General features: G+C 40.4%; 1 protein-coding gene across 12 annotated transcripts in view; it reads left to right on the top strand.

Annotated features, from left to right (window-relative positions):
- Window positions 1-19,654, top strand: part of LOC132385203 (neural cell adhesion molecule 1-like) — a 786,620-nt gene that overhangs the window by 457,720 nt on the left and 309,246 nt on the right. For 9 of the 12 annotated variants that reach the window (XM_059957108.1, XM_059957113.1, XM_059957106.1 and 6 more), the window contains exon 9: window positions 17,346-17,375. The exons of the other annotated variants lie outside the window; for them this stretch is intronic. In XM_059957108.1, coding sequence (XP_059813091.1) covers window positions 17,346-17,375 — 30 coding nt within the window. The remainder of the gene's footprint in view (window positions 1-17,345; window positions 17,376-19,654) is intronic. 12 annotated transcript variants of the gene reach the window in all.

Raw genomic sequence — 19,654 nt, forward strand, 5'->3', positions numbered from 1 at the left:
GTATGTTGGCGCTAAAAGCATGGTAACACTTGCACAATCCTCACTTATTTAATTTGATGCAAGCAATGCATTTCACTGTAAGTTTCAATGTACATGTGACAAATAAAACTAAACTTTAATCTTTATCTGATTGCATATTGAAGATTATGGCTGGGTTTTGCAGTTATGTGGCATTGTCACAGAGCAGAGGTTGATTATGAAAAGCATGATGCATGCACTGTTCATTCTTCCTTTCTGTGATCTGTTGTTCATATTCACTCCATCTCATTCACATCCATCTCAATAGTGAAGCAAACTGGTCAGAACCATGTATCCTGACAGGTGGCTTATGCTGACCATTGGTGTTCAGAACTTGTGGCAGAATACAAGTACACTTATGAAGGATAAAGATTTCCTCTGCTGTAAATTTCAACAAAATTGTAAATCCAGTTATAAAGGAGAGTTTATGATTTTTCTATATCTAGAATGCCGAGATCAGGGGTTCCCAATCTGGGGTCGACAGACTCCATGGATTAAAAATGTTTGGGAATCCCTTGCCTAGAGCTATTATTTACCTTGAATTCTCAGTTACATACTTTCCCGAGGTTTCAGTAATCTGGAGTGCAAAGATGACAGAACTGAAATCCCCTGTATTCCTAGTTGTAGGTTGGAAAATTCCAGAGGTTTTTATCCATTTATCATGTAGAAATTAAGGCCTGGAATTTCAAGTGCACAGTGCTGTTTTTTTTTCAGTGTTATGTGAGTGAAACTCAAATGTTTCAGTGATTGAGGCTTGGATAGTGGGGTGTACCTGATGTTGTTCCCTCTCCAAAGAAATGGGAACCTGGGAGCAGAGTATCCTGGAAGCTGTTGTTTTGGGCACCCAAGACACCTTGTTTTATCAGCATCGTGTCAACATGTGAGGTAAATTCGTCACTACCTGGAATCTTTAGAGCTGCCCTCTTCAAAGTTCGAAGTAAATTTATTATCGAAGTATGTACGTTCCCATATACTACCTGAAGATTCATTGAAATACAATAGAATTTAATGAAAACTACCATAAGCAGATAAAGACTGACAAAGAAAAATTGCACAAATAAAAACTGTTGCAGACCAGTTTAAAATCACCCCCTCCCATTAATCTCATAATCCCTTGGCGTTCATCCACAAACACCATTTCCCCCCACTTCATGACCCCTTTCACCAGGCTATGATCTCATTCCTTTCCTCTTTTTTTCTTTACCCTCTCTCCCTCAGATTCAGATTTATTTATTACATGTGCATCAAAACATTCAGTGAAATGCGTCATTTGAGTTATCAATCAACACAACCTAAGGATGTACTGGGGGCAAGTGTTTCCACACATTTCAGTGCCAACAGAGCATGCTCAACAATGTTCAGCAGTACAACAACCTCATTCCTCCCTCCCTCACACTTATCCACTCATAGACACAGACAGTCCTCCAACTCCAGGACAGACCACCTGCGGGCCTCCAGCCTTCAGTGAACTCATGGACTTTGACTTTTCTTTTCACTCACTTTCACTTGCTCTTGTTCCCTCTCCCTGCTGACTATGCATTCCATGTGCTAAATTCCCACATCAGGATGGCAGAATTCCACAGCTTTTGTTGTCTGTTCAGGAGGGATCATCAAGTAAAATTTAAGTCCCAGAGGTTTGGCTGCATAGTACTCTTTCTTCAGTGAATACTCATTTCAACTCCAAACAAAGTTCTCACAGCTTCAGATGTAGTGGGTACCTGTGAATGAGACAACGGTGGGCATCTACAGATATTCCCGATTGCCACACCCTTCTGCATCCCCTAGTTAATAGCTCATGTGTTTCTTGTTTCTAAGTCAAACTCAAATTTATGTTAAAGTACATATGTATTGCCATATACCATATGTTACCATAGGGTGGCAGGGTAGCATTGCAGCCAAGTTAATGCTATTACAGTGCCAGTGACCCAGATTCAATTCCCACAGTTTGTATGATCTCCCCATGATGTGATTCCTTTGGATGCTCCTCTTTCCTCCCAAGTACCAAAGACATATTGATTCCGTAGTTTAATTGGTCACAATGGGTATATTTGAGCAGCAAGGGCTCATTGGACCAGAAAGGTCTGTTACTGTGGTGTATCTCTAAATAAAATAAAGCTATAAAACCTTGAGATGCATCTTCTTGCAGGCATTCATCAGAAAATAAAAAAATTACATGGTCAAATTAGAACTTATGAAAGACCATGCATAAACAGGACTGACAACCAATGTGCAAAAGAAGACAAATTGTGCAAATAAAATTAAATAAAACTGAGAACATGGGTTATTAAGAGTCTTTGATAGTGAATTTTTAGAACATAGATTCAGTTCAGAGTTGAGGTGAGTGAAGTTATCTGCTCTGGTTGAAGAGCCTGATGGTTGAAGGGTTTCTGAATCTGGTGGTATGGGTGGCACCTAAGGCTTCTGTACCTCCCGACTGATGGTAGTAGTGAGAAGAGCGTATGGCCAGCATGTGGGACACCTTGATAATGTATGCTGCTTTGTTGTATCTAATGGTTGTATTCTCCTATGGTCTCCTATACAGTTAAAAGAGTTGAATTACAGGGAACCCATTGAAACCCTTGTTTCAATTATCTGAAGCTTCTCTGATCACAATTGCAGCATGTAGAAATGGGGAAATCATTGATACCGTGCCATTTACATTGCTGAATTTAATTGCAACTGTCTTGTGCTTTGAATCTTCTAATGCTTCTGTGCCATAGCAAACAGCTTGGGCTAATCTAATGAAAGACCATCACAGTCATTCCATCGTTATCATTACTCTGCTTGGATTTAATTTATTTTAAGTTTTGATTAACAAGGACAATAGGGACAATTAAAAATTGACAATGGAATTCTTGGGAAGCAATCAAAAGTGTTTGAAAATGTCTTTAAAAAATGTATGTAGTGTGCAGTATCACTCTTCTGAATCCTAAACTTGGGTGTGCAAGGGCCTGCTTTCACCAGTAAAATTAGCATTTAATTATATAATTAGGATAAAGTTGAATTGAAATACTAAAATCAAACTATATATTAACATTTATTTATTCATTGAGATACAGCATGGAATAGGCCTTCCTCCCTGCAATTCCCTGATTTAATCCCAATCTAATTACGGGACAATTTACAATCATCAATTAACCCACCAACCAGTACACCTTTGGACAGTGGGAGGAAACCAGAGCACCCGGAAGAAACACATGCTGTCACGAGGAGAATGTACAAATTTCTTATAGGCAGCGGTAGAAATGGAATCTGTGTTGCCTGTATTGTAAGGCATTGTGCTAACCACTAAACTACCGTGCCACCAAATAATACCTTGAGATTCATTTTCTTGCAGGCATTTACAGGAAATTACAGAATTACAATAGAGTAGAATAAAGTGTAGAAACACAATAGAACACCACTAAACACTATACATATACAAAGACCAACAAACAACCAATGTGTAAAGGAAGACAAACTGTGCAAAAGAAAGATACTACGAGTACACATTGAAAAAAGTATTTTCTTTGGAGTGTAATTGGAGTAAACCCAAATGTTAATAGCTTCTACTTTGGAACTATGCCAACTGCATGTTATTTTCTGGGAACAGCAAGTGCTGTGGTAGCAGACAATGAAAGTTGCTGGAAATTAGTGTAAAGAATAGAGACTTGAATGTTTATCTATGGAAAAAGAGGAAGGAGGTTTGCCCTGTGAATGTAATGTTAAGGCTTAATGGAGAAGTTAACTTCAATACATTTGGCATGTAGTTTGATTCACAAACTTAATATTGGGTCCATGGCTTTGTGCACAGAGGAGATGTTGTCATTACCTAACACCCTTTCATGAAATGTTTCCTTGCACACTGCATTCATCTGTTTAATGCAATTTAACTGCCATTATTGTCAATTGCAGTTGCTTAATTAGCCCTTCTTAGTCCACAGTTATTCCTAGACTAAGGCTTCAGGCATTCAGCACTGGCTATTCTGTTGTATACAAAGCTGTATGTGCTCAGGAGCATGCTGTTATTTGGGGGAAATGCTTGAGAGCTTCCGCTGTAGCCTTGTGAGCATGCAATGCTGCAGCTCGCTAACGGCTTCAGAGATGCTGAAGTTCCTTTTCAATTTGAATTAATTGCAAAATTTAAAATCACTTTGAAAGTAAATCAGACTTAAAAGAAACTACAGTTAAGGGATACTTCAGATGCTGGAAATCCAGAATAACAATCAGAAAATAATGCAGAAACTCAGCATGTCAGGAAACATCTATGGAGAGGAATAAACAGTTGACATTTCAGACTGAGACCCTTCATCAGGATAGCTACATTCAAGTTATTTTGTCCCATGTGCTGGACTCACTGATCATATGGTCGTACACCGAGTTGGTTATGTCTGGAATGCAGTTCCTTATTAACAGTTCAACCTGGCATAAAATTCCACACTGATGCCTGTCCAGTGCTGTTTTTTATCAGCCTTCGCGCAGTGCTAATTTTACACATTTATTTAAACTATTGGTTCAGTTGTTAGCTAGAGCCAGTGACAGACAGGACCAATTTCTGAAGATGGCCCCCAATTTTCAAGTTTGCCTTTAAAAGAAAGGCCGAAAGGATCTGTCAGAATGATGAGTTGCTTTGCAAACTGTGAAACTGTGTATCATCCCCATTGCAAGCAGCCAATAAAGTCACAGTCTTACCCTTATCATCATCTGATCATCTTCTCCAAAGACCTTGAAAGGTTCTCCAAGAAAAAGTTACATTATACAAGAAATGCTTTCCTTGCGCATCACTGCACTGTCTGATTTGTGTGTTGTTTGCCTTCTAATGTGGTAAAATCAAATCCTATTTGATTTCTGTCAGTGATTGATGCTGCTGAGGTATAGGAGCCAAATGGAGCACATCTATTATCATCTAATGTGCTTTGTTTGGTCATCTCATTCATCTAACCATTCACTCATTAACTCTGACATAGAAAATAGAACAGTACAGTACAGTACAGGCTCTTACAAAGTTTTGATAACCTTTTATTCCACTCCAAGATCAATCTAACCATTCCGCCCCACATGGACCTCCATTTTCTTCCATCCATGTGTCTATCTTAAAGGTCTCTTAAATGTTCCTAATGTATCTGTATCTGCCTCCACCACTACACTTGACAGTGCATTACTCACACCTACCACTCTCTGTGTAGAAAACGTACCTCTGACATTACCCCCTTATATTTTCCTACAATTACCTTAAAATCATGTTTCCTCATATTAGCCATTTCCTGCCTGGGAAAATAAGTCTCTGGCTTTCTACACTCTGTGATGCCTCTTATCATCTTGTACACCTCTATCAAGTTATCTCTCATTGCTCCAAAGTGTGAGCTCACTCAGCTATTCCTTATAAGACATACTCTCTAATCCAGGCAGCATCCTGGTAAATCTCCTCTAAAGCTCCCACATCCTTCCCTGAACGAGGCAACCAGAACTGAACACAATACTCCCAAGCTGCACTGCCCAGCAATCCACCTATTTAACAATAACCAATTGGCCTCCTAACCTTTGGACTGTGAGAGAAAACCAGTGCACCTGGAGGAAACCCACACGGTCACAGTGAGAACATACAAACTCCTTACAGGTAGTGCTGTAATTGAACTTTGGACACTGATGTCCCGTAGTGCCCAGTTGTTAAATATAATGAACAGGAGGTAAATATATTTCCAACTGCTCAAGGTAGAATCGGTAGACATGGGAATAGGGTCCTGGGTGATCAGCCATGGTTGTGGTGAGTGGTGGAGTAGTCCAAAGGTTCAATAGTCTAATTATTCATATTTTCTGTGTTTCATTGTTTCTATTAAAAGGTGTGAAATAATATTCTTCAACATTCATCAATCTAATTAGTTGTAGAATAGTACCTGACATAAACAGGCCCTTTGGTCCATCTAGTCCATTAACTATTAATTTGCCTAGTTCCATAGATTTGCACCCAGACTATGCCCTTCCCATCCATGTACCTAATAACAAAATTTCTCTTAAATTTTGAAATAGAACCTGATTCCGCCTTTTCTGCTGACAGCTTTTTCTACACTCTCATCACCCTCTGAGTGAAGAAATTCCCTCTCATGTCCACTTAAATATTTCACTTTTCACCCATAACCCATGACCTCTAGTTCTAGTCTTGCCCAACCTCAGTGGAAAAAGCCTGCTTGTATTTGCCCTATCTACTCTCCTCATAACTTTGTATACTTCTATCAAATCCCCTCCTCTCCCCCCCCCCCCCTTTCTATGTCCTGAGGAGTAAACTCCTCACCTATTGTATAAGTCATTTGTCTTTATTTGTTCCACTGTGTTCACCAAAAAGTCTGGATTGAGTGGATATGGAGAGAATGCCTCTATCAGTATGAGAGTTTAGGATCCAAGGACATCAAATCCGAATAAAAGGACGTCCCTTACAGTCTGAGATGGGGAATTTCTTCAAGCAGATGGTGATAAATCTGTGGAATTTGTTGTGGAGTCATTTGGTGTTTTTAAAGCAGAGATTGACAGGTTGTTGATTGGTGTGGAGGTTAAGGGGAGAAAGAAGGAGAACGGGGTATCAGAAATCGGCCATGTTTGAATGGCAGAATGGACTCAATAGTCCAAATGGCCTACTTCTGCTCCTATGTAATAGAGAATAGGTAATATGGGTAATCATGGTAATATTCTATGATGACTGGAATGTGGTAATAGAGAATAGGAGTTGCTTTTCACACCTTCTACACAACATGCTTTACTATTTCATTCTGAAAATATGCTTCAACACAATAACAAACTTCCAACACAGCTGTGGTAAACAAAAAGTGTGCTGGTGGCTTGACTGCCTGCAACACACTCCATCCAATGTCAGAGTCAGCTTCAGATTGATTTATTACATGTGCATGGAAACATAGAGTGAAATGCATTGTTTGTGTTAACAACTAGCACACCTAAAGATGAGCTGGAGGAAGCTTGCAAGCATCGCCACACATCCTGGCCCAGAATGCTCACCAGAACAACACAAGCTTCTCCACACCCTTGTTTGTTAGCAAAACTTACAGTCTAAGCCAAGATTTAATTCATTATCCAAATAATATCCTGCCACTGTCAGCAAGGACTTTGGACATTCTCCCCAGGATCACATGGTGCTCCGGTTTCCTCCCACATTCCAAAGAATTAGTTGGTGAATTAATTGGTCACGTGTGTAATTTGACATGTGGACTCATTGGGCTGGAAGGGTCTGTTACTGTGCTGTTTCTCTAAATATAATATTTTGGAGTGCACTCTAACAAACCCTACTTTGGTATACCATGCCATAACATCATATCTTGATACAGGTTTTAACCTGAAATGTACACAATTCTTTCCCCCCCCCCTGCCCCACAGATGCTGCTTGTGATACTAAGTATTATGCTTAAATATTAAATTAATGGGCTAGATATTGGGTTAGTTCAAAATTCAAAGTAAATTAATTATCAAAGTGCATATATACCACCATATACAACACTGCAGGCATACTCATTAAATTCATAATAGAATAATAACCATGATAAAACCAATGAAAGACCACACCAACTTGGGCATTCAATTAGTGCGCAAAAGACTGTGCAAATATATAAAAAATGTAATTATAATAATAAATAAATAAATACACAAAAATATCAAGAACATGATATGCAGAGCCCTTGAAAGTGAGTCCATTGGTTGTGGGAATATTTCAATGATGAAGCAAGTGAATTTGAGTGAAGCTATCCCCTGTGTTTCAAGGTTGAGGGGTAATAACTGTTCCCCGAGGCTCCTGTACCTTCTTCCTGATGGCGGCAGTGAAAAGAGGATATGTCCTGGGTGGGAACGGGATCCCTGATGATGGATGCTGCTTTCTTGCGAAAATGTTTCATGTAGATGTGCTCAGTGGTGGAGAGGACTTTACCCATGATGCACTGGACTGTATCAGCTATTTTTAGTAAGATTTTCTGTTCAAGGGCATTGGTGTTTCCATAACAGGTCATGATGCAGCCAGTCATTGCACTCTCCATTGCACGTCTATAGAAGATTGTCAGAGTTTTAGATGTGATGCTGAATCTTTGCAAACTCCTAAGGAAGTAAAGGCAGTGCCATGCTTTAAAGTTGCTGACTTTCTCCAACTCTGACCTCCCGATGAGGACTGGACTGGACCCCTGGTTTCCTCCTCCTGAAGTCAATAATTATCTTCTTGGTTTTGCTGACATTGAGTAAGTGATTGTTGTTATGACACCACTCAGCCAGATTCTCAATCTCCCTCCTGTAGGCTGATTCGTCACCACCTTTGATTCAGCTCATGACTATGGTGTCATCAGCAAATTTGAATATGGCTTTTGAGCTGTGCTGGATTACACAATAGGTGTAAAGAAAGTAGAGCAGGGGGCTAAGCATACAGCCCTCTGGTGCACTTATGCTGATGGAGATCATGGAAGAGATGTTGTTACCAATCCAAATTGACTGCGGTCTGCAAGTAAGGAGGTCCAGGGTTCAATTGCACAAAGAGGTATTGAGGCCAAGGTCTTGGAGTTTATTGATTAGTTTTGAGGGGATGTTAATATTGAATGCCAGGCTGTAGTAGATAAAGGGCATCCTAATGTATGCATCATTGTTATGCGGATGTTCCAGTGTGAGTGAAGAGCCAATGAAATGGCATTTGCTGTGAATCTGTTGTTCCTGTAGGCAAACTGGAGCGGATCCAAGTCTCTTCTCAGGCAGGAGTTGATATGTTTCATCACCAACCTCTCAAAATACTTCATTGAGGATGTAAGTGCTACTGGATGACAGTTACTGAGGCAGGTTACCACATTCCTCTTAGACACCAAAATAATTGAAGCCTGCTTGAAGCAGTTAAAACCTCAGAAGCAAGAGATTAAAGATTTCAGTGAGCACTCTAGCCAGTTGATCAGCACAGGTCTTTAGTAATTGGCCAGGTACCCCATCTGGGCCAGATGCTTTTTGTGGGTTCATCCTCCTGAAGGCTGCTTGTATGTTGGTCTCAGAGACTGAAATCACAGGATCATTGGGGGTCTGTGAGTTTGTGATGGTTCCTCCATGTTTTGATGGTCATAGAAGGCATTGAGTTCATCTGAAAACGAAGCCCTGTTGTTGGCTCTGTCAGTTGATTTTACTTTACCTCAGTTGAAATACTGAACATTGAGGGAGCATCAGCCATTGATCCCATTGGAATAGATTTGTAAGGGATTTGTACATTGTCCCTGTGACTTCATGGGTCTCCTCTGGATGCTCTGGTTTCCTCCCACATTCCAAAGGCATATGGATTAGTGTAAGTGGGCATGCTATGTGGGCACTGGAAGCATGGTGACACTTGCAGGCTGCCCCCAGCACATCTCAGACTGTGTTGGTCATTGAAAACAACACATTTCATTGCATGCTTCAATGCTTCAGTGTACATGTGGCCTCTTCATCTCATGTTCTCGATATTAATTGTTTGTTGATTTATTATTATTGTTTCTTCTTTTTGTATTTGCACAGTTTATTGTCTTCTGCACTGTGGTTGAACACTCTATTTGGGCGGTTTTTCATTGATTCTGTTATAGTTACTATTCTACAGATTTTTTGAATATGGCCACAAGGAAATGAATATCAGGGTTGTATAAAGAGACATATATGTACTTAGATAATAAAATTCACTTTGAACTTAGTAAAATAAAGCTAATCTAATCATGTATTCATATCTTTCATCTCGTGTCCCCCTTTATCCCAGCTCACTTTGTTTTATAAAACAGTAAACTTAGAACTTGAAGTTGTTTAACCATAAATAGTAGTTTTATAATTTTAATCAATAATAATAATATGTTATGAATAATAAAATAGTAAATTTATAGTAAGTAGTAAATTTATTGGAAACTTTTTCCAAGCTATATTAAAATACAGTTCCAACAAATGTGGAAAATACCCTTTTTCCTAACGTTATCATACTGATGAATGTGGTTTCATTTTTGTTGCTTGGTACATAACAAATCATTAAACAACTCATGAACCTTCCCAGAGGCTCCTGCCACAAGTCCTGTGCACAAGAATAACACAAGTCCTGTACAAGGGGCCATCACTGAATATCATGCAAGAAATGGGAGCAAGCTTTAGCCTAATGGCCCTTTAAGATTTGATCATATGTGGAAGTCTGTGCTTCAGTCAGACACTAATGATGGTTAGGGTTTTATTTGTACACAATCACACGAACGTACAAATTACTTATTTTATTTAGAGATACAGCACGGTAACAGGCTGCCAGCAAGCCTTTGTTGCCTCATTGCACCCATATGGTTAATTAACTGCCTAACCCTTATGTTTTTGGACTGTGGGAGGAAATTGGAGCACCTAGAGGAATCCCATGCGGTCAGGGGAAAGCATACAAACTCTTTACAGATAGCGGCAGAAATGAACCCAGTGTTTTTGCTGTAACCCCTGCAATACCATACCGCCCTAAATGTGGAACAGTGGAAAAGCACTCAGCTTCTCCAATGTGCTCTGCTGTTTGGGAAAAACCTTGGCTGATCAAATTGTAACCTTATCTACCCCTAAGTAACCTTTCTTCCCCTCGTTTATTAATAATCCACATACCCCGTCTGAAAATTTGTCACGGTCTGCACCACGGAGTTCCAGAGTCACTGACCATTCTGGTTAAGTGTTCTTTTATTGCCAAAATGAACATATTCCCACATTGTACTCCATCTGCCAGACCTTTGCCACCATTTACATAAAATGTAAAAAGTTGAGGGCCCAGTCCTGACCCCTGTGACACGCCACTCATTACATCTTGCCAACCAACAAACATCTTGATGAAGAGTCTCGGCCCGTAATGTTGAGAGTTCGTTCCTTTCCATAGATGCTGCTTGACTTAAAGTGTCCCTCCAGCATTTTGTGTGTGTTGTCCCATTTATGTTGTCGTTATCTCTATCCAGTCATCTTCCATTCAGCCTGCACCTGCATCCTTTTCCTGACAGTGAATAGAGTTAGGCATTGAACCTCCTCAAAAGACTCCAGATCGCTGATCTGTCAGAGTGTACTATAGCATAGAAACAGGGCACTTGACCCATAGAGTCCATGCCAACGTGTTTTTCTGCCTAGTCCCATCCACCTGTACCTGGATCAGTCTCAACTACAAAAGTTATCTCTGTCATAAAGATATCCTATAATATTCACCCTGGGAAAATAGCTGCTGAGTATTAGAGGGAAAGAAAGGATGTTCCCATCCGTCTGGGCGGATATATCTGAAGCCCCCATGTCAGTGATTTTATTCCCACTTATCCTGCACAGATTGGATGTTCCTTGCAGTTCCCTAATGCCTGTGAATCATGTCCTTAACTGCTAGTTGCTCGGCAACAAGTATAGGCTCAGAGCCTTTTTCAGCTTTCTCAGCATTTTTAGGCTGAGCTCTCATCTCAACCAATGCCCCAATTCTGTTCTAAGTTGGTTCTTTCTTATATTCATAAGATCTTTCCTTACACATATAGGTCTTTGAGCCTGCCTTGTAATTAAGGTTATTGCTGATGCAATGCTTCATTTTCACTTCCCACCACAATCCCAGACTCCATTTATATCAGTCTTCATTGTATTCTATGACTACACTCAGTGGCCACTTTACTAGTTAATAAAGTGGCCACTGAGTGTGTGTTCATGGTCTTCTGCGGCTGTAGCCTATCCACTTCAAGGTTCAACATGAGCATTCAGAGATGCTCTTCTGCACACCCCTGTTGTAACATGTGGTTATTTGAGTTACTGTCAGCTTGTACCAGTCTGGCCATTCTCCTCTGACCCAGCTCATTAACAAGGCATTTTTGCCCACAGAACCGCTAGTCACTAGATTTTTTTTGTTTTTCACGTCATTCTCTATAAACTCTAGAGAATGTACATGAAAATCCCAGGAGATCAGCAGATTCTGAGACACTCAAAACAACAATCATTCAAAATCAAAGTCACTTAAATCCCATTTCTTTCACCATTTTGATGTTTGATCTGAACAACAACCGATCCTCTTGACCATGTCTACATGGTTTTATGTATTGAGCTGCTGCCACATGATTGATTAGATATTTGCATTAATGAGTAGGTGTACAGGTATACCTGATAAAGTGGTCTAATGGAGAATATCAGTCTTGAATCTACTCAGTGATAAAGTATACACAGCCAGTGATAAAGCACAAACCCCTGATACTAAGACTAGAAGCTGTGCTACTAGATGCCCCAACCAGGTGGACAATGCCCACAATATCTACTGCATTAATCCCCTCAAATAATGTATATTTTAATGTATTATTTAATATTATGTGTACTGAGATACAACATTTTGTCTATCCAGGCAGATTATTCCATACATAAATAGATTGAGGTAGTAACAAATTAAATAGAATGCAGAATAGTTACATTAGAGGGCATGACCAGGATTGAAGGGCATCCATTTAGAACAGAGATGCGGGAAATTACTTTAGTCGGAGGGTGGTAAATCTGTGGAATTTGTTGCCATGAGCGACTGTGGAGGCCAAGTCATTGGGGGCATTTAAGGCAGAGATAGATAGGTCTTGATTATCCAGGGCATCAAAAGGTATTGGGTGAAGGCAGGGAAGTGGGGACAACTGGAAGAATTAGATCAGCCCCTGATTGAATGGTGGTGTAGACTCGATGGGCTGAATGGCCTACTTCTGCTCCTATACCTTATGGTCTGTGGTCTTATTTAAAAAGAAAATGCAGTGCAGGTAGATGGTAGGGGCATGAGAACGTACAGAGTTTAAAAGATCAAAGTTCGAAGTTTATTTATTATCAAAGTACACATGCAGTATGTCACTACGCACTACCCTGAGATTCATTTTTCTTGCAGGCATTCACAGTAGAACTACAATAGAACTTAGAATTTTTATTATTACTATGTATTGCAATGTACTGCTGCAGCAAAACAGCAAACTTCACAAAATATGCAGGTGATATTAAATCTGATTCTGATTCAATGGAAAGACTGACAAACAACCGATGTGCAAAAGACAAACTGAGCAAATACATTTATACATATATACATACATAGTACTACTGGATTCCTTCTTCTCCAGCCCTTGGCCTTTCCCACCCACCTGGCTTCACCTATCACCTTCCTGCTAGCCTCCTTTCCCTCCTCCCACTTTTTTATTCTGGCATCTTCCCCCTTCCATCTCAGTCCTATATGCCAGCCAGTAGTGTAGTGTCATTCGCATTAGACTTCAAGGCGAGTGGTCGTGGGTTCGAATCTGGCTGGCTCCTTGCATGCTTTCCATCCGTGCTGGGTTGTGGATCGAGCTAGCAACTCAGCCTTGTAAATAACAGGCAAGTGCTAAAGAAACGGCAAGGTTTCCATCCAATGCACCACAAGGCATGGAGAGGAACAACATTTTCAGTCCTTTCGACCCGAAATGTCGACTGTTTATTCATTCCATAGATGCTGCAGCATCTGAGTTCCTCCAACACTTTCTGTCTGTTACTGAGAACGTAAGTCCTTGAAAGTGAGTCCATAGGTTGTGTTCATTGTTGAGGTGAAAGAAGTTATCTGCATTGGTTCAGGAACCTGATGTTTGATTGAGAGATCATGAGTTCGTCTTTTACATTCAGATTCACTTATTTAGCACATATACACTGAAACGCGTCATTTGTGGCAACAACCAACACAACAAAGGATGTTTGGAGGGGGGGAGTTGCAGATGGTAGGTGTTAAGCCACATTCTGGCGCCAATGTAACATGCCCAGAATGCTCTGCAGAACACCACAGAGCTCAACAAAACAAGGCCCATTCCTCCTTCCACCCACCCACACACGGACAGTCCTCCAATCCAAGAGCAGGACAGATATTGCGTAAGAGAAATCCACTCAAGACTCTAATAACAGCAGCTTAGAAGCTGTCCATGAGCCTGGAGGTACATGCACTCAGGCTTTTTTTTACAAGAATACATTTATTATTAATTCAAGTGACTATTGTGCAATCACATTACAAGCAAAATAGCAGACAAATCAAGACTAACACATTTGAGGATGGCATCTATCCCTGCAGTGCCCAATGGTACCGAAACAGCTCTATATTACCCGTGGATGCCATGCATTCTTTTTCCATTGCTACCCAGGCATGGACGTACCCCCTGAACATTGCCGTATTACTAACCTAAAAATGCCTGGTCTCATCCAATTGCAGAAGCAAAGCAGTCTCAGGCCTGGTTCATACATGGATAGGATACTGCCTGGGAATATAGACTTTTAAATTTATGTACCCTCTACCCCATCAGAGAGGGGAGAAGACCGAATATCTGGGGTGGGAGGTGCCCTTGATTATGTTGAATGTTTTCTGAGTTAGCAGTAAGCTTTTCCTCTGTTGAACTCCATGAATTTAGGTAGTTGAATATTTATCAAGACCTTCACACTCAGGATCAACATGATTTATGTATTGTGGGGAACTTGGGAATTGCTATGTTGTATTCAGAAATAGATGACCGAGGCTGCTGACGTTTATGTTCCATGAGTGGTTGGTTAGACCCGAGAAGTTTCCAAGGTTCATTACTGCAGGCTCATTCTGAATGGCTGCAGCATTTACTTTGGTACCAGGGAAACTGCTTACATAGAATTGTCTGTTCCAGTGGCACTTGCCAGCAGCCTATCAAATTTGACCAAATAATACTACAATTTGCGGAAAAGGAACTGGTTTATTTCAGTTTGATGCATTAAGCATTAGGTTGGACTAGTGTTCCGCCACGAAATGAGAATTACTGGGAATCAACTCATTGTTGAGAAAGTTGTCAGCACTCTGTGCCCTGATACAGTAGTTTCTGATTCTCACTAAATGTCTCTCATGAGAAGAGATCACTGGATATCCTGGGGGAAGCAGATAATTTTCCTTTGCATGTGGGTGGTAAATGAATTGAAGTCTAACATTGTGTGCTTGTGATTGGCACAGCAATACAGAAATATTTGTTCCCTCCAATTTCAATAGACACTGGTCTTTCATTAATAATTACCCTTGAATATCAATGTTACTTCTCAGAAACATGCTTGCAGGCTCAATGCATCCTTTCAGCTGGCAGAAAATCTGATCCCTTACCTTACCTGTGTTAGACCAGTATCATATATTATCCAAGCAACACATACCATAGTGCACATGTACAAGATCTATAAGTGTAAGTTGGGAAATGGATTTAATGAACTGGAATTTAAATATCATTGCCTCAGCGCTAGTTGACGTGGAGGTCCATCTAGGAAGGGTGCGGCCAGAAAATCTGCCACATTAAATTGGAGATGATGTTTCTAATAGTGGGAGAGTCTAAGACCAAGAGGGCACAGCCTCAGAATAGAAGGCCATCACTTTTGAACATAGATGCGGAGGAATTTATTTAGCAAGAGCGTGGTGTATCTGTGGAATTCATTGCCTCAGATGGCTGTGGAGGCCATTTCATTAGGTATATTTTGGTTGAAGGCAGAAGAATGGGGTTGAGAGCAAAATTAAATCAGCCATGGTGGAATGACAGAGCAGATTTGATGAGCTGAATGGTCTAACTCTGCTCCTATGTGTAACAGTTACCCAACTTGATCAAGGACGACTTCTATCCTACTTTTATCAGACTTGGATGGAACATTGGATTTGACCAGGGACCTGAGCTCCATGGTGGTGGGATCATTAGGCTTGAGGCTTTTGAAGTGTGGACTCTGAAGGTTAGGCAGGCTGTAATCACAAGCATAGGCTCAAACACCACTGACCTTGGTGCTTGGCTGATGCCTTGCCCTGGGATAGAAGGTACAGTGTAATTGGCTTTCTTGTTGCACTTCCCAACACTGCAGGGTCAGCAGTGGTGATGATACATATGGTCTGAGCTCTTCACCTTGTCATGATGGGAGAGCCTTGTGAGTTCCTGAGATCCCAAGAGTAATGCCATCTGGTTAGGTCACCCCATGGTGGTATGGTTAAGGGGACATTCCGGAGAAAGAGTGATCCAACCAAGTTCTCAACAGTGGAGCTGGCAGAAGATGATGACACATCACAATGGCAGTGAAAGTGGAGGAAGGCTGCAGAAGCGAAGGATCCCCAGTCATCTTGCACTCAGTGCCACTGGACCCTGACCCTGATCCGTTAAGGACCATGTGGTGGCTGCCTGTGTATCAGCCTCCTCATGTTAAACCAAGTCATGCACAGGCGTTCTCCGTTAAGGGAAGACACCCTTAGGAGAACATTATACTTGACTTGAGTGATTGCACTACTGAGCTTGCATGCTTCTCTTTGTCTTCGGGTCCACACATCTCCTCCGGCAGCTGGGTGAAGCACTCATTACTCCTAGTCTCATGAAGAATGACTTCCACATCAAAGTCAAAGTAAATTACTTATCAAAGTACATATATATTACCACATACTACCTTGAAATTGATTTTCTTGCAGGCATGTTCAGGGGGAATAAAGAAATACAATAGAATTTATGAAAAATTACACATAAACAAGACAAACCACCAAAGTGCAAAAAATCAGGAGCAGGTTTATTATCACTGCCATATGTCATGAAATTTATTGTTTTGCAGTGGCAATATAGTGCAATGCATAAAATATACTGTATTTTTTTGGTTGGGTTGAGTTGTTCTCTGATCTTAGCAATCCATTTGCAAATGTTTCATCATCATACATGGAGACATCATCTCCTTGTAGGGTGACAAAATGTTTGCAAGTGGATTGCCAAGATTGGAAAACAATTCAACCCAACCATCAACCACTGACCACCCAAGCTACACATTTTCTGAGTTATTTCCACTATAAATTAAATAATTTACATTAGCAGTGCAAAGGAGAGCCAAAAATAGTTGGGTAGTGTTCAAGGGTTCATTGTCCATTCAGCAATCTGATGAAATCAAAAGTAGACAAATTGTGCAAATTAAAAATTAAATACTGAGAATGTGGAATGTGAAGTCCTTGAAAGTGAGTCTATAATTTGAGGAAAATGAGAGTACTCAGAATGTGCGACAAGTTCTAATCATTGTGGAAATGTCTTAATTCCTTAATCATTTAAAAATGCAATTTTCATAAATCATACATTTTTTATACCTCAGTTTCACTTGCCAAGTATATTCTTACCACAGTGATTGGACCTAGCTCTTTATGCATATTTCTTCTCTGAACATTTGGTAGCTTTTACTAATCTGAGAAATTTCACTTGAGTCAAGAGGTACTAAACACTGGTGACGACGACCTTTTCTCAGCACTGATGTCACACTATACTGCAAAAGCTTTGTGAAGATTGTTGCCTGCATCTTTATATTAACACATTCAGCTAGCTGTGCATGTTCATGATGTTTGCGCGTATCTAATGTCTCATGTTTGTTTCCTCCAGGCTTCATGGACACGGCCGCTGACATTAAAGGTATGGCTACCAACTTGTAGCCAAACTCTTTAACAAACTCTAATATAGACAGCGAGTTTAAAAGCTAGTCACTAAAATTAACCAAGCTAATACCGAACTAGTAGAGAACAGGTTATTAATGGATACATTTAGATTACTGACAGACTTGTTTCTTTTTGCATTAACGTGGTATTACATTTCAGAGAAATGGGTTGATGGTGATGTATTATGGATGGATACTGTTACTTAAGACAAGTTTGGCAGAGGTTTGCCCTCTGTTGCCCTTACTAAACACACACTGTAGGCATCCACTCTGGTTACGTTCTGCAACCCAATTCCACTTCATGGAAGTCAATGGAACCAAATTTCGGAAGCAGGGTATCATGTTATGCTGAAGTATTGCTTTAGCTTTGAGGATTAATTTTATTATTATTACCAAAATCATACAGTTTATTCCAGGCTGTTCATCAATCCAAAGTTCTCTGACCAAATTTAGAAATGACAGAATTTTCTGGTTGTTGTCTGGTTTCTGACAGAAGCTTTTCTGGCTGTAAGTTGTGTGGTCAGAAAACATGTTTGCCATATACATTAAATATATGACAAAAGAATCATCACTTTGTCTTTCTGATCATAGTGTTTGATTATTGATTTGAAACATTGATAGATATACTAAAATGTGTAAAATAGTGAAGACTTGTTTTATGTGACATTTTTAACAAAATTGGACTGTTGTCAAGCTAGCTCACTCGTTATCTTAAAAAATCATAATGCAACACTAAGGAGCACAGAAACCCTCCTCCCAGGACCTTTAGACAAGGGATGTAGGAAAGCAGTTGTAAGTAAACAGGCAACTTAAATTTAGAAATGTAGTTCCTGAGGTTGTAAGCCACCAGTGATAGATAATCTGTGTCCACTACAACATTTCAGAGGTTATTGTAATGGCAAGGCACAATGCCACTTTAAAATACACTGAGCTGTTATTTGGAATGTCAAATGATTGGAGCAATTTCCATGTGATAGTGCATGAAATCCTTATACACTTAAGCATTTTAATTTCCCTCTCCTTCGTAATGTATTGGTGGCAGTAAATTAACATTATTAGTTAAGTGTGTGTGTTAAATTTATTCAAATTTACCACTTCAGCAGGCAGGGAGTTGACCTTTCTGAATTACTATGATGTTTAACATCTTATCAAAGGAAAGAGCCAGGCTGCTCAGGTGCTGCTGAACCAGTTTGTTTTTGACAGAGTTTAGTTTTAGACATTTTTTGCTTCGCATATCAAATGGGACATTTGGACCACTTTGTGAATTAAGTAAAGCCTTAAGGAATGTACTGGTGGGGAAGAAGTAAGTTGATAAACATTGATTTACTGGTATGATTTAAATAATATAGAGTTCAATTCCAAGCTTTCTATATAGTATCCAAAGTTTAACCACCCAATAACTATACAGTATTCCATCTGGGTAGCCTCCAATTTGACGGTAAGACTATCAATTTATCCTTCTGGTAAACAAATTCCCGCTCCCCCCTCAATTTCCTATTCAGACTTTTTAACCTCTTCTCACTTGCCTGTTACTTCCCCCGGGTCCCCTCCTTCCCTTTCTCCTATGGTCCACTCTCCTCTGATATCAGATCCCTTCCTCTCCAGCCCTTTTCCATTCCCACCCACCTGATTTCACATTGATGCACCATCAATAACTCTCGGAGGCAGGAAGTGAACGATGGGCTTTTATTAGCAGCAAAAAAGGGAGCCCACTACATCTCGGGGACTGAGGGAGGAGCAGTGCCCCAATCGCCTTTATACAGGGGTCTGTGGGAGGAGCCACAGGAGCAGTCAGCAGAGGGGCGTGTCCAGACAGGTATACATAGTTTACCACACACATGTCACCTTCCAACTATCCTCCTTCCCCTCCCCCCTCAACCCTACCACCATTTTATTCTGGCATCATCCCCCTTCCCTCTAAGTCTTGAAGAAGGGTCTCAGCCAAAAATATTGACTGAGTATTGATTTCTGTGGTTGTTGCCTGAGCTGCTGAGTTCCTCCAGCATTTGGTGTGAGTTGCTCTGGATTTCCAGCATCAGTAGACTTCCTTGTGTTTGTGATTTTTGCACCATTTCCATGATGATCATCATGTGAATCTATATAACTATCAAAGCTGATAATCAGCAGTAACCAGTGTGTGTATGTGTTCCTGAAAACTATTTAGCTGCCAGGGCAAGCTGATATAAGTGTGCTCCGAACGGCTAAGCGGCCTTCAGTATCACAGACACTGGCTGCTTTTTCCCTGAATCCAAGCTGT

This window comes from Hypanus sabinus, chromosome X2, assembly GCF_030144855.1.
Source record: "Hypanus sabinus isolate sHypSab1 chromosome X2, sHypSab1.hap1, whole genome shotgun sequence".
Lineage (NCBI taxonomy): Eukaryota > Metazoa > Chordata > Chondrichthyes > Myliobatiformes > Dasyatidae > Hypanus > Hypanus sabinus.